This window comes from Salmo salar, chromosome ssa05 (genome assembly GCF_905237065.1).
Source record: "Salmo salar chromosome ssa05, Ssal_v3.1, whole genome shotgun sequence".
NCBI classification, from domain to species: domain Eukaryota; kingdom Metazoa; phylum Chordata; class Actinopteri; order Salmoniformes; family Salmonidae; genus Salmo; species Salmo salar.
Window position 1 is genome coordinate 57,267,410 of NC_059446.1, and position 21,834 is coordinate 57,289,243.

Consider the following 21,834-nt stretch of genomic DNA (forward strand, 5'->3'; position numbering starts at 1 on the left):
TGTAAATCATCTGACTGCATGATAAGAAATGATTTCAAAAGAAAATAATAAACCTTTTATCCACATTTTATTCATTATATAGCACAAACCCAAAATTGTATAGTAGATATTACGTTAACAGTCAAATGTTATTGTTAACACAAAAATCTGTGGTTCTTTATAAGAAAAACATTTTTACAAAAGGTAGAGAGACGATATCTAAAGCACCAGATTTGGAATGAATACGGTTCTACATGGCCTCTGACTGGTCCTCTTTGACCCCTGACCCCTAAAGGGTTAAAACACCTTCCTCTCCTCACAGTGTGGTCCAGAGTAAGGAGGGCGACAGCGGCACGAATCGGGAGACAAACACTTGCCTCCATTCAGACAGGGCCGGTGACACACAGCTGCAAGATAGAGAGAGGGGGGGAAATGAGAAAAAGAGGAAGGAGGGCTCATTATGTGGTCTGGTGGCCCCTTCACATCTTGGGAAAGACAGCTCTGAGAACAAAATCTCAAAACAGTCATTTTCAACAGGTATCTCATATTGACAGGTTTCTGACTCAGTAGATTCTTTCAGGATAAAGGACAGTCAGATTTATATGTGTTATTATTTAGCATGCCTGATTAACTTCTCTGTTATTTATTGATTGACCCAAGTGTGTCAGTGTTAAAAAATAACACACTTAACACACATCCAGAACAGATCAGTGATTAGGCTCCAGTTATGGGTTATACATTTATTTGGCCTGTTGCCTGTATCTGTGTAAGTGTGTCTGCAAGTGTGTGCATCATTTACCGTGTTTGTGTGTCTGTTGGGGTCAGAGTAAGAAAGTGCATGTCTGAAAATGTGTATAGTGTATGTTGGTTGTGTGCCAAATATATGAGAGTGTATAAGAGTGAACTGTGTATGATTCTCACGTTTTACATTACATTTAGTAATTTAGCAGACGTTCGTATCCAGAGCGACTTACAGTTGGTGCATTCATCTTAAGATCTCACTCACCAGTGTGGCAGGCTCCACCCAGCCAGCCCTCTGGACAGCTGCAGATTCCTGGGGCCACACAGCTGCCCCCGTTCCTGCACCCCTGGGGACAGATCGCTGGGGAAAACATCGCAACAACGCATTCTCAACATTCCGGGAACCAATAAATCACCATTATACCTTTGGCCATGTGAAGCGTTTTCTTTGTCCCATTCGATCGTAATCGAATCAACTATTCTTTATTGTTTTAGTACGTGTGAAGGCATCTTAGCATTTTAATGAAGTTGTCAGAGGCTTCCGGAGAGGATGAATATGCTACTGTTGATTAATAGGCCAGCTGTGCAACCAGTCTCACTGCTGGTTTCACCTCTGTGTGGATTAGGCTAATTTGGAGGTAAACAAACCCTCTTGGCATTTGGAGCCAGTCCAGCTGGAGGGACAGATGCACTTGGCCACTCCGTTCACAGCGATGCAGTCGCCACCATTCCAGCATCCACTATCACATTTCACTGGAAAAGACAGACATAAAATCAGATCATCCACTTACCTCTCCATGTCCATGTTCATAACCTCTACTATAGGACTAAGTCTTAACTCCCTACCCTTTTCAAACCACACTCTCTAAATAAAACATGTACTGTAGTTACCAATAAATAAATATAATTACAATATTTAATCAGATTTTTAACATTAACCAAGCACCAACATACTGTATATCTAAAAGGTTAACTGAGTTAGATAAGTACCTTTATGACAATATTTTCCTCCAAATCCAGAAGGACATCTGCATTTTCCAGGGCGAAGACACTCTCCTCCATTCTTACATTTGGGATAGCAGTTTGCTGTTCAAAACAACAGACAATATATTCATCAGCACTCACCCAGTCAGTAAGTCATGCAACTTTTACATACATGTTGTGATTAAAAAATATATGATATACATTTTTCATATATTCTTCAATGCATCACTTTTCTTTTCTAGTTTGGCCATTTTGTTTACTGTTTCCTTTCTAGGTAAATATAAAGTTGTAACATCACCATACTGGCAGGTCTCTCCCTCATAGCCGCGAGAACAGAAGCAGGTGTTGTTTCGGATGCAGATGCCAGCATGTTGGCACGGAGGGTCGCACGTCGCTTTGAGGTCAAAAACAAAGGGCACCGCCACCCCTCGCGGAGCGTCCGAGCGCGCTAAGCAGATGCCCACAAGCGCAACCAAGCAGGCCAGCAGCGCAACGGTCATCTTTATCGACGCGGGAAAGCAGCAGCGAGCAAGCACCATCCTCTTCACTTAGTGGACATTGGGAACTGGGGTTGAAACGAAGTTCTTCGAACAATGACACCTCAGGGTTTCTCTCCACGTCGCCCCCACTGATGGACAGAGATACTACAGCAGATGTTAGTCGAGAGAAAGGATACTGAGAGGACGGGACCTATGTGAAGCTTGCCACAATGTCGATTAACAACAATAGTTCGGCTTTCAAATAAAAGTCCCTCATTGAAAGTGACGCAAACGGATACAAATACTGGTTTTCGTGACAGTTTTGGACTAGGTAATGCTAATAAAAGGTTGGATTATAAAATTATTGCATTGGGGGCATACATACACAACATGGCCAAAAGTATGTGGACACCTGTCTGTCCAACATCTCATTCCAAGATCATGGGCATTAATATGGAGTTGGTCCCCCTTTTGCTGCTATAGACGGACAATTCCAACAGACGAAAGTGGGCATCCGCCAAACCCAGATTTGTCCTCGGGCTGCCAGATAGTGAAGCATGATTCATCATTCCAGGGAACGCATTTCCACTGCTCCAGAGTCCAGTGGTGGCGAGCTTTACACCACTCCAGCCGACGTGTGGCATTGCTCATGGTGATCTTAGGCTTGTGTGCGGCTGATTTTATACACCTGGCAGCAACGGGTGTGGCTGAAATAGCCAAATCCACTCATTTGAAAGGGTGTCCAAATTCTTTTGGCCATGTAGTGTATATGCACTGTACAGCCTTACCTATTGTGTGCACCTATGAAATGGGGTATCTGCCTACTCAGTGACACCCGCAGAACAAAACTGTGTAGAGTTAGCAAATATTAGACTCATAGCTCTTATCGCAGGACTTTGACTGTGGCAAATCACCTCCCCATTTCATGGGTGCACACTTCATAGGTAAGACTATACAGTTCAATATGAATGTTCAGTACACACAATAGAATGGCTGGGGAGGGGATTTGCCATGGTCAAAGTCCTGCAATAAGAGCTATGGCGCAATTTTTTTGGACTCCAACACCATCATCAAGTTTGCTGATGACACGATGGTGGTAGGACTAATCACCGACGACAATGAAGCAGCCTGTAGGGACGAGATCAGAGACCTGGTAGTGTGGTGCCAGGACAACAGCCTCTCCCTCAACGTCAGCAAGACAAACGAGCTGATTGTGGACTACAGGAAACGGAGGGGCGAGCACATCCCCATCCACATCGATTGGGCTGTAGTGGAGCGGGTCAAGAGCTTCAAGTTCCTCTGCGTCCACGTCACTAAGGAATTAACATGATCCACACACACCCACACATTTGTGAAGAGGGCACAACAAGAGGCTGGAGGGCAGAGCTTGAGGTGGTGGGTCAACATTCAAGCTGAGATATCTGCCAGGCACACAGAGATGCGTGTCGCCACCTGGGTGTCAGAAGTGGGGAAGGAGAAAGATAGTCGTGTCATCCACATAGAAATGATAGGAGAGACTATGTGAGGATATGACAGAGCCGAGTGACTTGGTGTATATTGAGAGAAGAGGAGAGGGCCTAGAACCGAGCCCTGGAGGACACCAGTAGTTAGAGTACATGGTGCAGTCACAGATCCTCTCCATGTCATATGGTAGGAGCGTCCTGCCAAGTAGGATGCAATTAAAAAGTGTGCGGAGCCTGAGATGCCCAGCCCTGAGAGGGTGGAGAGGAGGACCCTGAATAGCTTCTACCCCCAAGCCATAAGACTGCTAAACAAGACTACTAAATACAGTGGCAAGAAAAAGCATGTGAATCCTTTAGAATTACCTGGATTTCTGCATAAATTTGTCATAAAATTTGATCTTATGTTCATCTAAGTCACAACAATAGACAAACACAGTCTGCTTAAACTAATAACACACAAACAATTATACATTGTCATGTCTTTATTGAACACACGGTGTAAACATTCACAGTGCAGGGTGGAAAAAGTATGTGAACCCTTGGATTTAGTAACTGGTTGACCCTCCTTTTTGCAGCAATAACCTCAATCAAACATTTTCTGTGGTTGCGGATCAGACCTGCACAACGGTCAGGAGGAATTTTGGACCATTCCTCTTCACAAAACTGTATCAGTTAAACAATATTCTTGGGATGTCTGGTGTGAATTGCTCTCTTGAGGTCATGTCACAGCATCTCAATTGGGTTGAGGTCAGGACTCTGACTGGGCCACTCCAGCAGACGTATTTTCTTCTGTTGAAGCCATTCTGTTGTGGATTTAGTTCTGTGTTTTTTGTCGTTGTCCTGTTGCATCACCCAACTTCTGTTGAGCTTCAATTGGTGGACAGATAGCCTAACATTCTCCTGCAAAATGTCTTGATTAACTTGGGAATTCATGATAGCAAGCTGTCCAGGCCCTGAGGCAGCAAAGCAGCCTCAAACCATGATGCTACCTCCACCATGCTTTACAGTTGGGATGAGGTTTTGACGTTGGTGTGCTGTGTCTTTTTTTCTCCACACATAATGTTGTGTGTTCCTTCCGAACAACTTAACTTTAGTTTAATCTGTCCACAGAATATTTTGCCAGTAGTGCTGTGGAACATCCAGTTGCTCTTTTGCTAACCTCAGACGTGCAGCAATGGTTTTTTTTGGACAGCAGTGGCTTCTTCCGGGGTGTCCTCCCATGAACACCATTCTTGTTTAGTGTTTTACGTATCGTAGACTCGTCAACAGAGATGGTAGCATGTCCCAGACATTTCTGTAAGTCTTTAGCTGACACTCTAGGATTCTTCTTAACCTCATTGAGCATTTTGCGCTGTGCTCTTGCAGTCATCTTTGCAGGACGGCCACTCCTAGGGAGAGTAGCATCTTTCTCCATTTATAGACAATTTGTCTTACCGTGGAAATCAAGGCTTTTACAGATACATTTGTAACCATTTCCAGCTTTATGCAAGTCAACAATTCTTAATCTTAGGTCTTTTGATATCTCTTTTGTTCAAGGCATGATTCATATCAGACAATGCTTCTTGTGAATAGCAAACTCAAATTTTGTGAGTGTTTTTTATAGGGCAGAGCAGCTCTAACCAACATCTCCCATCTCGTCTCATTGATTGGACTCAAGGTTAGATGACTCCTGACTCCAATTAGCTTTTGGAGAAGTCATTAGCCTAGGGGTTCACATATTTAAATTATGTATTCAATATAGACAAGAAAAATACAATCATTTGTGTGTTATTAGTTTAATCATACTGTGTTTGTCTATTGTTGTAATTTAGACGAAGATCAGATCACATTTTATGACCAATTTATGCAGAAATCCGGGTAATTCCAAAAGGTTACTGCTACTGTTTGTTATCTATTCTGTTGCCTAGTCACTTTACAGTAAGCCTACTTATATATACATAGCTACCTCAATTACCTCGTACCCCTGCACATCGACTCGGTACTGGTACTTCCTGTATATAGCCATGTTATTTTTACTCGTCATTGTTATTGTTATTCACTCTGTATTTATTCCGCGTGTCACTATTTCCATTTTTTATTTTATCTTTTATCTTTAACTCTGCATTTCACTGTTAGTCTACACCTGTTGTTTACGAAGCATGTGACAAATAATAATTTGATTAGATTTTTAATATATGTGTAAACTCTACAGTTGTAATCTGTGGGTGTCACTGAGTAGGCTGATACCCAAATTCATGGGCACACACTCCATAGTTAAGGCTGTACAGTCCAATATGAATGAATATTTAATACGCACAATGGTTCGACTGAGGAGGTGATTTGCCACAGATAAAGTCCTGCAATAAGACGCTAATATTTTTGACTCCAACACCATCATCAACTTTGCTGACGACATGACGGTAGCAGGACTGATTACCAATGACAAGAAGAGCTCTGACGCTAATATTTGTGTAAACTGTACCGAGTTGTAATCTGTGGGTGTCACTGAATAGGCTGAGACCCCGTTCCATGGGTTCACAGACAGTCCACACTCCATAGGTAAGGCTGTACAATGCATATACTGTATGTATGCCCCAAATGCAATTATGCAGTCAAATATATCCACAGTGGGATGAAATTTTTTTTTGTACTATTTATTTTCAAATTATTGAATTATTGTATTTATTTAGAATTATATAACCACAAGCGAGGCTTGTTTAGCATTATCTAGTCCAAATATGGCATAGTTCCACTATTTGTATCCGTTTGCATCACTTTCCATGTGGGACTTTTATTTTGAAGACAACTCGCAAATTCCATTATTGTGGCTAATAGTTATTGTGGCTAGCTTCACATCGGTGTGGACAGGGTGGGATTGGGGAGTTTGAACGTGGCCTCAATTTTCTCTTGGGACCTCTCTGTTAAGTGGTTCTGCAGAGAGGAATGCCTGCCATGAAGACTTAGACTTAGACTTAGATTTAGAGAATTGAGATAGCCTGAACATTTACAACATTTTTACCATTGCACTAATCTCTCGTGGGTGGGCAGCTGACAAATTACTTGAGACTTTAGTTCTGGGATAACCGAAATTACCATTGCACAGAAGTCACTCACTGTTTTGAAGTGATTTATTGACAGCTGTCTCTGAACTCTGTCAAGACTTTTCCAGCTAATGTGAAATGTCAACAAGGGACTCCCTTGATGTTAGAGAAACCCAATTGTGGTCCTTTTCCAGTTCACACAAACATTTGAATACTTATAGCTACTATGTCACGTGTTCATAGTCTGTGTACCAGTCTTTTTTAGTTTACATTCCACTCCTTGACACTCCTGTCAGGGTTTAATTAAATAGGCCTAGACATTATACTTTTTTATTGCACATTTAATTAAACTGACGCATTTGGTGATGTTCAACTTCAATTCATTGGCACAAAACGTGCGTCAGACAAAAAAATATTATTGTGCAATTCATGCATCTTCGCTGGCATCTCCACTGGCATCTCTTACATCCATCCTCTCTCTATTCCTGTTATAACTCTTGAACCAGTAGTCTAGCCCAATGTGTGTCCCAACACACTGAGTGTACAAAACATTAGGAACACCTTCCTAATATTGAGTTGCCTCTTTCTATTGTCATACCCCTTTCAAAGGCACTTACATCCTTTGTCTTGCCCATTCACCCTCTGAATTGCACACATACACAAACCGTGTCTCAATTGTCTAGAGGCTTAAAAATCCTCTGTTTGGAAAAAGCTGTTCCAAAGAGGGCATTGTATTATCATTTCTTTGTACTCCCTGACGAAGGTCATGCAGCCGAAACGCGTTGGATTTTTAAAACTTTGTTTCCATTGAACATGCCATACAAATAAAGGCATTTTAATTAATTATATGAAGAGTGTCTTGGTCCTCCTTTCTTTCTGAGCATAAAAATCCTTCTTTAACCCGTCTCCGCCCCTTCATCTACACACTGATTGAAGTGGATTTAACAAGTGACATCAATAAGGGATCATAGCTTTCACCTGGATTCACCTGGTCAGTCTATGTCATGGACAGAGTAGATGTTCCTAATGTTTAGTACACTTAATGTAGTTTGGTCACCTATTTTGAGCAAATAAAACATATATTCGACAAAGAAGCACCTTGCTCTTGCTTGCTAGATATAAAATATGCTAGAGTGTTCACAGTGGTGGGGAAGCTTCTCTGGTGTGATGTGATCACATTGACTGGTGGTAAAAAAGCAATGAACGGGAATGCTCTGTTCTCCCCGCGCCCAATGTTTATGTTTACAATTAAATGTTTTATGTCAGAATGCTGAATGTTAGAATGCTTCCAATCAAATGTATGAATGAAGTTTTTTTTGAAATGCTATCTAATTTGCATAAACATTGTGGTTGGATAGCTGTGAGGGTTATCGAATCAGGATCAAATCCTCTGATCTCCTCAAGCTCATTAATGATAGAATGTTCATATTTGAAGATTGCCGAAAGGCCAGTCTCTTTGGCAAATGACAAGTGGCAAGGAGTGGAATGTAATAGCTGAACAGAGACAGCAACCTGGCTAACGTGTTCACATGATAGACTTCAATAGAAGTTTAAAAATGATCAAGGCTTCATTATTACGTTCGATGCATGATGTGATGGTTATTAGTCAGAATGTAGGCCTAATGTAGGCTATAGCCTGTAAAGTATAGTCTGCTGAGTTTGAAGTAGACCTAATTCACAATGATAGGTACACTCTTAGAAAAATCGGTTCCCCATAGGAGAACCCTTTTGGTTCCAGTTAGAACCCTTTTTTAGTTCCAGGTAGAACTATTTTGGGTTGCATTTAGAACCCTCTGGAAAAAGGGTTCTACATGGAACGCAATAGGGTTATACCTGGAACCAAAAAGGGTTATTCAAGGAACCATTTTAGGTTGTACTAGGCAACTCTATTTCTCCATCATGGAAGGGAGACTAGGGTAGTGGTAGAACATAAATGTTCAGTTGGTTTTCTCTGTAATGGAAGTCCATCGACAGCGCAACTGGAAAAGTAATTTCCTTACATCTGGAAAAGGGAAAGTATATATGATCTATGGGGAAGGAAATGACATTTACACAGCCAATCTGGTCTAGTGTGCTCCCATTTCTAAATTCCTAGTCTACCTTACACTGATATCTAAATGTATTTTTCGGTGTGCTGTGATATTTAGTGTTGTTTGTAGAAACACAATTGGATTTAGATAATTATTTCACACCCTTGTTGTTTGTCTAGGCTACATCCCTGAAACATGAACCCATACACTGGCATCCATACATCCCTGGGTTAATGTACTTCCTCAATAGCTGTAAAAACATCATCTTACTTTCACCATTTGTATCTTTTCTCCCTGAAGAACAACCATATTTCCGCAAGAACTCCATTTTGTGAACATTGCATGAACTGCTTAACCCAGAAGTCTGAAACCAAATTCACATCCTCACTCAGTCTACTTTATTTTCCAGATGTCTTGTATCATGCTGAGGAAGCACAGTAGACCCCACACCATTACAAATAGTTCAGAATCTTGGCCATTAGTTTCAATACACTCTGAATACAGGAAAACTCAATCTCCCTCAGAGTTGGTGGTCATAAATGGGGCCAGTGAGCACAGCACGTGACTGCATTTTGTCTGTGTCTGGACCCGGTTTCCCAATAGATGGAACTTAAGCTTACAAGTCGCGAACATGTTACACAATATGATTGAAATACATAGGCCTATGTAGCCTATACTGTATTTACATTTTAATGCAGTCATCTCGGTTTTCATTTGAAGCATATTTTTATCCTTTGCTTGTTTGTAACAATTGCAAAGCCATTGGCAACTTTGTATTTCTATTGAACTTTGTGGTCACAGAGGTGTATAAACATCCTTATTGTATGTTCAGTGGAGATCTTCTGTGTATAAAATGACACGGAAGGGCAAAAAAGCATCTAACGACGCACTTAGCTGTGTGGCTCAGTTGGTAGAGCATGGTGTTTGCAACGCCAGGGTTGTGGGTTCGATTCCCACGGGGGACCAGTACAAAAAAAATATATAATGTATGAAATGTATGCATTCACTACTGTAAGTCGCTCTGGATAAGAGCGTCTGCTAAATGACAAAAATGTAAATGTTTTCAAGTGAAACTTTAGTAAAAATGGTTTTGGGAAACCATTGAGGCACGAATCCCATTCAAGTCATTGCACCGATATTAGCATCATGTTCAAAAACATCTATAACTGACTTTGTTGAGCTTTTACAATCAATTTTAGATACGTTCAGATGATTTGGACATGGTGCGTGAAAAATGCTAATATTGGTCCCATGACTTGAATGGGATTTGTGCCAAATGCTAGAACGTTAACATGTGGAAACAGTGCCAGGGAAACTAAACCAAATCATGGATTGCTGTCATACCTTTTCCATAGACTGCTTACAGGGGAAGGAAACCAATGTGTCATTTAGTAATTTGGGTGAACTATCGCTTTAAGATGCTTTTGGGAAACTGGGCCCTGGTTAATTAGGAACCGCTCCAAGTCCCTGACCTGAATCCTGGAGAGGAAGTCAACTGCCGTTTAAACGACAGCAACAGATGTGAGGTAAGCATACCGTTACACACTGGGGACCTGAAGCACCAGTGAACATCTGGAAGCAAACAAAGTAACACACTGACACACATCCAGAACAGTCTACAAATAAATTCAAAGGTCATACAGGACTAGCAGATGCATTACAATACACATGCATTACAATACAGCATACAAACCTGTTTAGGATCTTGTAGAACAGTGTACCACATTGACACAATACTGTATGACAGCAAACATGCTGTATGCTGTCCATTTAGAATAAAACACTCACATTTGTTCACTAGATCACCCTGTCAAACATACCTAAGCCTGTCTATTCTGTGTGACTTTAAATGTAACGTCATGCTATTTTTAAGATGCTAAATATTGGACTTGGTGTGTTTTACACATGAATGGCATGCATTGTGTTGTTAATTACTTGGACTTCAATAGTGAGTATGGTAAGCTTTTTATGCAAACCTGTGCATATGGTCATTGGTCATTATAGAAACTATATTTTCATCCAACACTTACTTATTTCTAAGTTAATTTTGTTAAATTAGGCGCCTACCCTGTGATGGTGATTGGTATTGCACATTTCTCCAACCTTTGAATTATCCCCCAACAACAAAACTATCAATAAATGCACCAAACAAAAACCTCAAAATCAACCACATTTATTCCCAGTTTCATGCAAGGAAAAAACATTGTTACATGTACTGTATGGATTGGCAGTGGCTTACATGGACAGTATCCACATTTACACAGTAGTACAAGGTCAACACACCTCAGTGATGATTCAGAACGGACTTTAAAATGAAAATTGTCTTCTTGAATGAGTTGGTACATAATATGGTACATTGACATATACAACAGTACATTGGTGTGATTGTTCCTCCATAGGGTATATCAGATAATATAAACAATGTACCCATCTGATATTTTACCTTGGGCATTTTTAATTGTCCTCAGTTAAGTATTCTGTACATGCACAACAGACTTTAACAAATGTTTAAGGAAAATAAACAAATGGATACTTACTGTATCCTGACATTTAATCATGTCAGAAAGAAACACAAACTCGAAAAGCACAACTTACTTGCAAGTTTCAGTGATCAATCATGAAGAATTAAAAGGGGCAAAAGGGCATCAAACAAAACATGGAAAGACAAAATGACCTCTTAAAAATCGATTCCCAAGGAGAAAATAAAGACCTAACTTTACAACACCATTGAGGGTATTTACTTAATATCATATTTCGAAATAAGTAGTCATCTACTACCCAAGTAAGGAAAAAAAAAACACCTAACATTCCCATTAAAAAAAACAATTCAGAGGTTTACAATTAAAGAGTAATTCACATCATACAGAACACATCTAATAGTTACAGGTACTGTATTTGAATGATATAAAAATACAAGATTCCTCTCATTAGATACCTAAATGTTGCAATCTAATTAAGGTCCGTAGTCATCATAATTACGCTGACTTCACCCTGACATGATAAGCCACCTCGGAATTAGATGTAAATCTAACTATCATTACAATGAAAATGTAAGAGTAACGACACACATCAGGAAGTACTATTATGTACAAAATACATCCTTGAAGAAAACAAAATGGCGGGTATAAAAAAAGAATGGAATAAAATGCCATCAAACAGTGGTTTGGGGTGATTAGTGGTGCTGATAATCAAAATGAGAATGCTGTCCTATTACTTTATTTGTATTGCATGTCCCATACCAAGTGGTCTGGGAAGGTTAGTGGTACAGATTACATTACATCAACAACTCTGCCGTATAAATACTTTCCTATGATTGCGTTTCCCCATACAAAGCTAAAGTGCATCTTTATCTCAAATGCCTATACACATTGGATCATTCTATTAAGAAGAATTTGCACAAGAGATTTTCTACCGGTGACATCATCAAACCCTCATTAAACTGTACATTGGCACCTTGCTAACTTCACTTTCTCTGAGACATGGTTCCTCCTTCTACAGTAGACGTCTGCCCAAAGGAACTCCGTAAAACCCTTTCGTCTACCTTTAGATCGATGGGCTTCCATTATGGCTTTGTTTTTACTGCCTTACTGATACATCTTCACATGTCCATGCAGTGAGGTGGTGTTGCCCCCACAGTCCACATACTGGTACATCTCCTGGGAGACCTGCTCCGAGTGCCCAAAGTAGGATGTGGTCACAGTCACCCTGAAAACCAGTCAATAGACAGTAGTGAGTTTCCCCCAAATGGCTGCCCATATGGGCGTGTGAGGTTTGACAAAATAAATAGAGTAGGTACAGTAACATGTGTAAACTCAATGTATTAGTAGATATTTGAAAAGGTACACTGCATTCAGAAAGTATTCAGACCCCTTGACTTTTTCCACATTTTGTTACGTTACTGCCTAATACTAAAATGGATTAAATAGTTTTTTAACACACAATACTCCATAATGACAAAGCAAAAACAGGCTTTTAGAAATTTCTGCAAAAAAATCATGTAAATGTGATATTTCATTAGTATTATATTAAGTATTCAAACCCTTTCCTCAGTACTATGCTGAAGCACCTTTGTCAGCGATTACAGACTTGAGTCTTCTTGGGTATGACGCTACAAGTTTGGCACACCTGTATTTCGGGAGTTTCTGCGTTGCTGCACAGCTATTTTCAGGTCTCTCCAGAGATGTTTGATCGGGTTCAAGTCTGGGCTCTGGCTGGACATTGAGACTTGTCCCGAAGCCACTCCTGCATTGTCTTGGCTGTGTGCTTAGGGTCATTGTCCTGTTGGACGTTGAACCTTTGCCCCAGTCTGAGGTCCTGAGCGCTCTGGAGCAGGTTTTCATCAAGGATCTCTCTGTACTTTGCTCCCTCCCTCTTTCCCTCGATCCCAACTAGTCTCCCAGTCCCTGCCTCTGAAAAACATCACCACAGCATGATGCTGCCACCACCATGCTTCCCGTAGGGAAGGTGCCAGGTGTCCTCCAGTATTGACGCTTGGAATTCAGGCCAAAGAGTTCAATCTGGGTTTCATCAGACCAGAGAATCTTGTTTCTCATGGTATGAGAGTCCTTTTACTGTCATGTGCCTTTTACTGAGGAGTGGCTTCCGTCTGGCCCCTCTAACATAAAGGCCTGATTGGTGGAGTGCTGCAGAGATGGTTGTCCTTTTGGAAGGTTCTCCCATCTCCACAGAGGAACTTTGGAGCTCTGTCAGAGTGACCATCGGGTTCTTGGTCACCTCCCTGAACAAGGCCGTTCTCCCGATTGCTCAGTTTGGCCAGGCGGCCAGCTCTAGAGTCTTGGTGGTTCCAAACTTCTTCCATTTAAGAATGATGAGGCCACTGTGTTCTTTGGGAACTTCAATGCTGCAGAAATGTTTTGGTACCCTTCCCAGATCTGTGCCTCGACACCATCCTGTCTTGGAGCTCTACAGACAATTCCTTCGACTTCATGGCTTGGTTTTTGCTCTGACATGCATTGTCAACTGTGGGACCTTATATAGACAGGTGTGTGCCTTTCCAAATCATGTCCAATCAATTGTATTTACCACAGGTGGACTCCAATCAAGTTGTAGAAACATCTCAAGGCTGATAAATGGAAACAGGATGAACCTGAGCTCAATTTTGAGTCTCATTGCAAAGGGTATGAATACCAATGTAAATAAGGTTTTTCTGTTTTTTTATTTTTAATACATTTCCAAAAATGTCTAAAAACCTGTTTTCACTTTGTCATTATGGGGTATTGTGTGTAGATTTATGAGCAAAAAAGTTTTTATGCAAATTTTAGAATAAGGCTGTAATGTAACAAAATGTGGAAAAAGGGAAGGGGTCTGAATACTTTACGAATGCACTGTATACTTACTGCATCATGACCACAATGTTGTGAGCCTTTATGGACTGCAGGGTACAATAGTCGCTGCAACACAAAACATTTATTAAAGAAATGTCACGATTTGTACTGTCAACCACACAATAAAATGTAATTACTTGTGAAATACTTACAACATATAACTCATCTCATCAGCAATTACTGTGGGAACCATGTAGTCAATCTGAAATAAACAATATGTTGTAATGCAGCCGTTACCTATCTCCCATATTGAACAGGGCGGTTGAGTGCTGACTAAGCAATGAGTAACTTTTGAGGGCAACAGTCCAAAAATGTCATCCTTATTCCATCCTTGCTGCTACTGATGTCCTCAGAACAGGGACATATGTTCTAGTGGATTCATCAACAACAACAAGGTTCATTATCAATGCTGCCTGATTTTGTTGCTAGATTTTGCAGCAAAGCGGGCGGAACAATGAGCTGCTGTGTTGAGCGATAGAAAAGCACTTCAGGACAGTTGAAAGTACAACTTTGATGCACTTGTCAAGCTATGCTCACTTCATACACTGTAATATGTTTATAACAAGCAGTTATACCAAGGCATGTTATTCTGAACTACACATGGTAAAGACCCACCTGCTGCTTATCCAGTGGTATGATGGTCGTCACATTGCTAATACGGGCCTTCCCAATCACAGTCTTAGAGAACTGCACTTGGGCTGTGATGTTGGTCAGGGATACAGCGTAGTAGTTGTTATTGGTGATGTTCAGAGTGTTCTAGAAGAAAAGACATACGGCACAACAGTTGTTGGAAAGAGAGTCATTACGTAGGACCCACTCCAATTTGCATACCGCCCCAACAGAACCACAGATGATGCAATCTCTATTGCACTCCACACTGCCCTCTCCCACCTGGACAAGAAGAACACCTATGCGAGAATACTCTTCATCGACTACAGCTCAACACCATAGTACCCTCTAGGCTCATCACTAAGCTCAGGACCCTGGGAAACACCTCCCTATGTAACTGGATCCTGGACTTCCTTACAGAATGCCCCTAGGTTTAAAAAAAATATATACTGCTCAAAAAAATAAAGGGAACACTTAAACAACACATCCTAGATCTGAATGAAAGAAATAATCTCATTAAATACTTTTTTCTTTACATAGTTGAATGTGCTGACAACAAAATCACACAAAAATAATCAATGGAAATCCAATTTATCAACCCATGGAGGTCTGGATTTGGAGTCACACTCAAAATTAAAGTGGAAAACCACACTACAGGCTGATCCAACTTTGATGTAATGTCCTTAAAACAAGTCAAAATGAGGCTCAGTAGTGTGTGTGGCCTCCACGTGCCTGTATGACCTCCCTACAACGCCTGGGCATGCTCCTGATGAGGTGGCGGATGGTCTCCTGAGGGATCTCCTCCCAGACCTGGACTAAAGCATCCGCCGACTCCTGGACAGTCTGTGGTGCAATGTGGCGTTGGTGGATGGAGCGAGACATGATGTCCCAGATGTGCTCAATTGGATTCAGGTCTGGGGAACGGGCGGGCCAGTCCATAGCATCAATGCCTTCCTCTTGCAGGAATTGCTGACACACTCCAGCCACATGAGGTCTAGCATTGTCTTGCATTAGGAGGAACCCAGGGCCAACCGCACCAGCATATGGTCTCACAAGGGGTCTGAGGATCTCATCTCGGTACCTAATGGCAGTCAGGCTACCTCTGGCGAGCACATGGAGGGCTGTGCGGCCCCCCAAAGAAATGCCACCCCACACCATGACTGACCCACCGCCAAAACGGTCATGCTGGAGGATGTTGCAGGCAGCAGAACTTTCTCCACGGCGTCTCCAGACTGTCACGTCTGTCACGTGCTCAGTGTGAACCTGCTTTCATCTGTGAAGAGCACAGGGCGCTAGTGGCGAATTTGCCAATCTTGGTGTTCTCTGGCAAATCCCAAACGTCCTGCACGGTGTTGGGCTGTAAGCACAACCCCCACCTGTGGACGTCGGGCCCTCATACCACCCTCATGCAGTCTGTTTCTGACCGTTTGAGCAGACACATGCACATTTGTGGCCTGCTGGAGGTCATTTTGCAGGGCTCTGGCAGTGCTTCTCCTGCTCCTCCTTGCAGAAAGGCGGAGGTAGCGGTCCTGCTGCTGGGTTGTTGCCATCCTACGGCCTCCTCCACATCTCCTGATGTACTGGCCTGTCTCCTGGTAGCGCCTCCATGCTCTGGACACTACGCTGACAGACACAGCAAACCTTCTTGCCACAGCTCGCATTGATGTGCCATCCTGGATGAGCTGCACTACCTGAGCCACTTGTGTGGGTTGTAGACTCCGTCTCATGCTACCACTAGAGTGAAAGCACCGCCAGCATTCAAAAGTGACCAGAACATCAGCCAGGAAGCATAGGAATTGAGAAGTGGTCTGTGGTCCCCACCTGCAGAACCACTCCTTTATTGGGGGTGTCTTGCTAATTTCCTATAATTTCCACCTGTTGTCTATTCCATTTGCACAACAGCATGTGAAATGTATTGTCAATCAGTGTTGCTTCCTAAGTGGACAGTTTGATTTCACAGAAGTGTGATTGACTTGGAGTTACATTGTGTTGTTTAAGTGTTCCCTTTATTTTTTTGAGCAGGTGTATATTTCCCAGGTGGTGAAGGTAAGCAACAACACATCTACCACTATGACCCTCAACACGGGGCCCCTCAGGGGTGCGTGTTAATTTCCCTCCTGTATTCCCTGTTCACCCATGACTGCGTGACCGAACACGACTCCAACACCATCATTAAGTTTGCTAACAACACAATGGTGGTAGGCCTGATCACCGACGACAATGAGACAGCCTATAGGGAGGAGGTCAGTGACCTGGCAGTGTGATGCCAGGACAACAACCTCTCCCTCCACATCAGCAAGACAAAGGAGCTGATCGTGGACTATAGGAAATGGAGGGCCGAGCACGGTCCCATTCACATTGACACGGCTGTAGTGAAGCGGGTTGAGAGCTTCAAGTTTCTCAGTGTCCACATCACTAAGGAATTAACCTTGTCCACACACACCAACACAGTTTTGAAGAAGGCAAAACAACACCTCTCCCCCAACAGGAGGCTGAAAAGACTTGGCATGGACCCTCAGATCCTCAAAAAGTTCTACAGCTGCACAATTGAAAGCATCTTGACTGGTTGCATCACTGCCTGGTATGGCAACTGCTTGGCATCCGACCGCAAGGCGCTACAGAGGGTAGTGCGTACGGCCCAGTACATCACTGGGGCCGAGCTCCCTGCCATCCAGAACCAGTTGGTGTAACAGAAGGCCCTACAAATTGTAAAAGACTCCAGCCACCCAAGTCATAGACTGTTCTCTCTGCTACTGTACGGCAGGCGGTACCGATACACCAAGTCTGGAACCAACAGGACCCTGAACAGCTTCTACCCCCAAACCTTAAGACCACTAAATTGTTAACCAAATAACTACCAGGACTATTTGCATTGCCCCTTTTTGCACTTTGACTCATCACATACACTGCTGACACTGTTTATTATCTATCCTGTTGCCTATTCACTTTACCCCTAACTATATGTACAGTTGAAGTCAGAAGTTTACATACACCTCAGCCAAATACATTTAAACTCAGTTTTTCACAATTCCTGACATTTAAATCAAGAGTAAAAATTCCCTGTCTTAGGTCAGTTAGGATCACCACTTGATTTTAAGAATGTGAAATGTCAGAATAATAGTACAGAATGATTTACTTCAGCTTTTATTTCTTTCATCACATTCCCAGTGGGTCAGAAGTTTACATACACTCAATTAGTATTTGGTAGCATTGCCTTTAAATTGTTTAACTTGGGTCAAATGCGTCGGGTAGCCTTCCACAAGCTTCCCACAATAAGTTGGGTGAATTTTGGCCCATACCTCCTGACAGAGCTGGTGTAACTGAGTCAGGTTTGTAGGCCTCCTTGCTCGCACACGCTTTTTCAGTTCTGCCCACAAATTTTCCATTGGACTGAGGACAGGGCTTTGTGATGGCCACTCCAATACCTTGACTTTGTTGTCCTTAACCCATTTTGCCACATCTTTGGAAGTATACTTGGGGTCAATGTTTATTTGGAAGACCCATTTGCGACCAAGCTTTAACTTCCTGACTGATGTCTTGAGATGTTGCTTCAATACATCCACATAATTTTCCTTCTCATGATGCCATCTATTTTGTGCACCAGTCCCTCCTGCAGCAAGGCACCACCACAACATGATGCTGCCACCCCCGTGCTTCATGGTTGGGATGGTGTTCTTCGGTTTGCAAGCCTCCCCTTTTTTCCTCCTAACATATCGATGGTCATTATGACCAAACAGTTCTATTTTTGTTTTATCAGACCAGAGGACATTTCTCCAAAAATGTGGATATTTGTCCCCATGTGCAGTTGCAAACCGTAGTCTGGCTTTTTTTATGGCGGTTTTGGAGCAGTGGCTTCTTCCTTGCTGAGCGGCCTTTCAGGTTATGTCGATATAGGACTTGTTTTACTGTGGATATAGATACTTTTGTACCTGTTTCCTCTAGCATCTTCACAAGGTCCTTTGCTGTTGTTCTGGGATTGATTAGCACTTTTGCAATTTTCGCACCAAAGTACATTTAGCTCTAGGAGACAGAACGCATCTCCATCCTGAGTGGTATGACGGCTGTGTGGTCCCATGGTGTTTATACTTGCGTACTATTGTTTTTACAGATGAACCTGGTACCTTCAGGTGTTTGGAAATTGCTCCCAAGGATGAATCAGACTTGTGGAGGACTACAATCTTTTTTCTGAGGTCTTGGCTGATTTCTTTTGATTTTCCCATGATGTCAAGCAAAGAGGCACTGAGTTTGAAGGTAGGCCTTGAAATACATCCACAGGTACACCTCCAATTGACTCAAATTATGTCAATTAGCCTATCAGAAGCTTCTAAAGCCATGACATAATTTTCTGGAATTGTCCAAGCTGTTTAAAGGCACAGTCAACTTAGTGTATGTAAACTTCTGACACACTGGAATTGTGATACAGTGAATTATAAATTAAATAATCTGTCTGTAAACAATTGTTGGAAAAATGACTTGTGTCATGCACAAATGAGATGTCCTAACTGACTTGCCAAAACTATAGTTTGTTAACAAGAAATTTGTGAAGTGGTTGAAAATCGAGTTTTAATGACTCCAACCTAAGTGTATGTAAACTTCTGACTTCAACTGTACATATCTACCTCAATTACCTCATACCTCTGCACATTGAGTCGGTGCTAGTACTCTGTGTATATAGCCATGTTATTGTTACTCATGGTGTACTTAGTCCTTGTGTTGTTGTTTTTATATTTTTCTCTCTGCATTGTTGAGAACGGTCGGTAAATACGCATTTCACTGTTAGTCTACACCCGTTGTTTTACGAAACATGTGACAAATACAAATTGATTTGAAACCATGTCATGGAAACACAAGGACAACTAACACCAGAGAGAGGATCTTACCGTGATATTGAGATAGACAATCCGTTTGTCCTGGTCATAGGAGACGAATGCAGACTTCACGCCCACATAGGAGACGTCGATAGAACGAGGGAACATGAAAAACACAGCCAGGCCAGACAGCAGAAGACAAAGAAACACGGACACTGTGACATACAGCTTTCTGCAAGAAAAAGGGAGGAAGCGCCATTAAAAGAAAGACAGAAGTTGGATATAGACCACAGTCAACCACAGTTGAATTATTCAATTGCACATCTTTCAAAAAAAGAGACGTCTGGCTGAGTGAGATGAGAGACTTACGTTCTCCTTGGCTGGAGCCTCTGGTCACTGTATGGAATCAGAGCCACAAGCTGGTTCTCTTGGCCTGCATTAGAGATGGGATGACAAAGCCATTTACAGAGGAAACTGATATTGGTTCAACTTATGTCTTTTTCATTTTCAGTGAATGTTGGAAGTCAGTCAAAATGCAAATTAGGCAAAAATGATTAGCAGCTCATGAGGTGGAGTTTTAGAACAGATGTAGGTGTATTGTGTCAGTGAGTGAGAGTTCATGTTTATTAGTGTGTAGGAATGCATTTGTTTTTATGTTTATCCCCTTACCCCGTGGTATCCTGCCAGTGCCCTGGCATGTGGGGCATGTGACACTGTCTCTGCCAGTAAATTCCACATAGGGGAACTGAGACACATCTCCATTCTTTCCATCCTCTTCACTCTGTGTATCTATGTACTCTGGACCAGTCGCCAGGCCACTCTGACTGTCGTGGTCGTCTTTCCCCTTCGACAAGAGGGAGTGTGACTTCCCCATCACTTTCTGTGAATAAAACATTTAAGATCTAATAAGTAGGTGTGGTTGGTAGTGTAAACTCATGCCACATATTCGTTTGATATTTACATGGTAGTTATGGTCAGTTTACACAAATTGTTTTATACTACTTCTGTACTATAACAATGTACCTGCCTATGTCATGACCATGTAAATACAGGTTTTAAAGCCAATTTATACTGTACACAGGCTACCATTCTCCTATACCATTTTTGCAGATTATTTTGGTTTTGTTTAGACCAGTTTACACCAACTCCCCAAAAGCTCTTATTAAGTGTGCACCATCTATGTAATTCATGCGTGCTTCAAACAATTATTGTCAAACAAAAGACACTTGGTCTGACCAAGGTTTCGTATGGACCAAATATACGTAACCTAGTCAGCAAAACACATCGCATCGTGTCTTCTGCTCCTACTATATATTGTGCGCCGATGGTCGAGGTACTGTGATGACGTGCAGACGATCATTATGCTGCACAGTACACCATGTTCCTTCCAGAGAAACTCGTTCGCCGCCTGCCATTTTAATCCGAAACTCACGAATACATTGTTGCGTATTCGCTCCGATATTCTGTTGTATTTGTATTTGGTGTCAAGTTATTGATGTGGATGATTGCGTAGAATACTTGCAGAGCATAGGGCATTGTTAGCATGGATAAAATGTTTCCATATTGCAAAATGTTGCCCGGTTCCTCTGACAATGTCAAAGCATCACTGTGCGCTATTACACACGCACTACGGATATGATCAAAATGGCAACATTCGATATTGGATTCATCTGCTTACCTTTGCATATATTCACGCAGAATTGCTTTACATATGCTTGGTCACGAACAGCCGCTGTTTATGTCAATATAGAGTACTGACATAAATACACGCACTAGTATTCTGCCAGCAGCTCCAACGATGACGTCACTTTCGTATGGTAATGTTGAAACCTTCAAAATAAAAGCCCGAATTTCAAAAATGCTATGTCAATGTGTATAACTAATTCAAATTATATTGAATTTTAATCTATGGCCACTTTTACTGTGCCAACAAGAAATTGCAATAAGTAATTTATGAAAACAAATGTAAATAATATATTTTAAGACCAATAATGAAAATACAATGTTGACACTAGTATGTTGAGAATATTGGGCTTTAAAGAGAAAACGTTTCCACCTATCTCAGCTAAAGTGGGGTTCGAAATACTCAGTAGGATCTCTACTAACCAAATATAGTTCGTTTTGGAAGGGGACTGTGTCATACATATCCAGCAGCACTTCATTCTCCACCCCCTCCATAGCCCCCAATGCAATATACTGTAATAGACTGTACATGGCATACATATTTGCTTGTAGAGAGAAAACTGCCTTGTTTGCTTCCAGTGTGAAATAAAATTTAAACAAAGACAAAGACACAACGTAAGCAAGGATGGACTGGCATACCTGCTAAAGACCTAGATTAACCTAATGGTGATGGTAATGGCTGCAACGTTACAC

At 41.8% G+C, this 21,834-nt stretch overlaps 2 protein-coding genes across 2 annotated transcripts; both read right to left on the reverse strand.

Moving 5' to 3' along the window:
• Positions 1-50: 50 nt before the first annotated feature.
• seraf (Schwann cell-specific EGF-like repeat autocrine factor) lies at positions 51-2,369 on the reverse strand. Its single transcript, XM_014200590.2, has 5 exons — positions 2,003-2,369; positions 1,711-1,806; positions 1,369-1,473; positions 986-1,081; positions 51-386 (listed from the first exon to the last, which is right to left on the reverse strand). Exons 1-5 carry the CDS (start codon positions 2,241-2,243, stop codon positions 277-279), a joined length of 648 nt encoding a protein of 215 aa, XP_014056065.1. The 5' UTR covers positions 2,244-2,369; the 3' UTR covers positions 51-276.
• Positions 2,370-10,853: 8,484 nt separating this feature from the next.
• LOC106605200 (transmembrane protein 106B) lies at positions 10,854-21,318 on the reverse strand. Its single transcript, XM_014200589.2, has 8 exons — positions 21,137-21,318; positions 20,128-20,338; positions 19,828-19,891; positions 19,531-19,690; positions 14,657-14,797; positions 14,194-14,243; positions 14,054-14,107; positions 10,854-12,401 (listed from the first exon to the last, which is right to left on the reverse strand). The coding sequence occupies exons 2-8, from the start codon at positions 20,330-20,332 to the stop codon at positions 12,281-12,283; spliced, it is 795 nt and encodes a 264-aa protein (XP_014056064.1). The 5' UTR covers positions 20,333-20,338; positions 21,137-21,318; the 3' UTR covers positions 10,854-12,280.
• Between the last annotated feature and the right edge of the window lie 516 nt (positions 21,319-21,834).

Excerpts from the sequence above, each read along its gene's own strand:
- LOC106605200 (XM_014200589.2), bottom strand. The coding sequence starts at position 20,332 with ATGGGGAAGTCACACTCCCTCTTGTCGAAGGGGAAAGACGACCACGAC. Across the intron at positions 19,892-20,127 it reads CACTGGCAGGATACCACGGG|GCCAAGAGAACCAGCTTGTG; the intron begins GTAAGGGGATAA and ends TCTCTAATGCAG. Across the intron at positions 14,244-14,656 it reads TACCACTGGATAAGCAGCAG|ATTGACTACATGGTTCCCAC; the intron begins GTGGGTCTTTAC and ends TGTTTATTTCAG.
- seraf (XM_014200590.2), bottom strand. The coding sequence starts at position 2,243 with ATGGTGCTTGCTCGCTGCTGCTTTCCCGCGTCGATAAAGATGACCGTT. Across the intron at positions 1,474-1,710 it reads AGGAAAATATTGTCATAAAG|TGAAATGTGATAGTGGATGC; the intron begins GTACTTATCTAA and ends TGTCTTTTCCAG. Across the intron at positions 387-985 it reads GGGTGGAGCCTGCCACACTG|CTGTGTGTCACCGGCCCTGT; the intron begins GTGAGTGAGATC and ends TCTATCTTGCAG.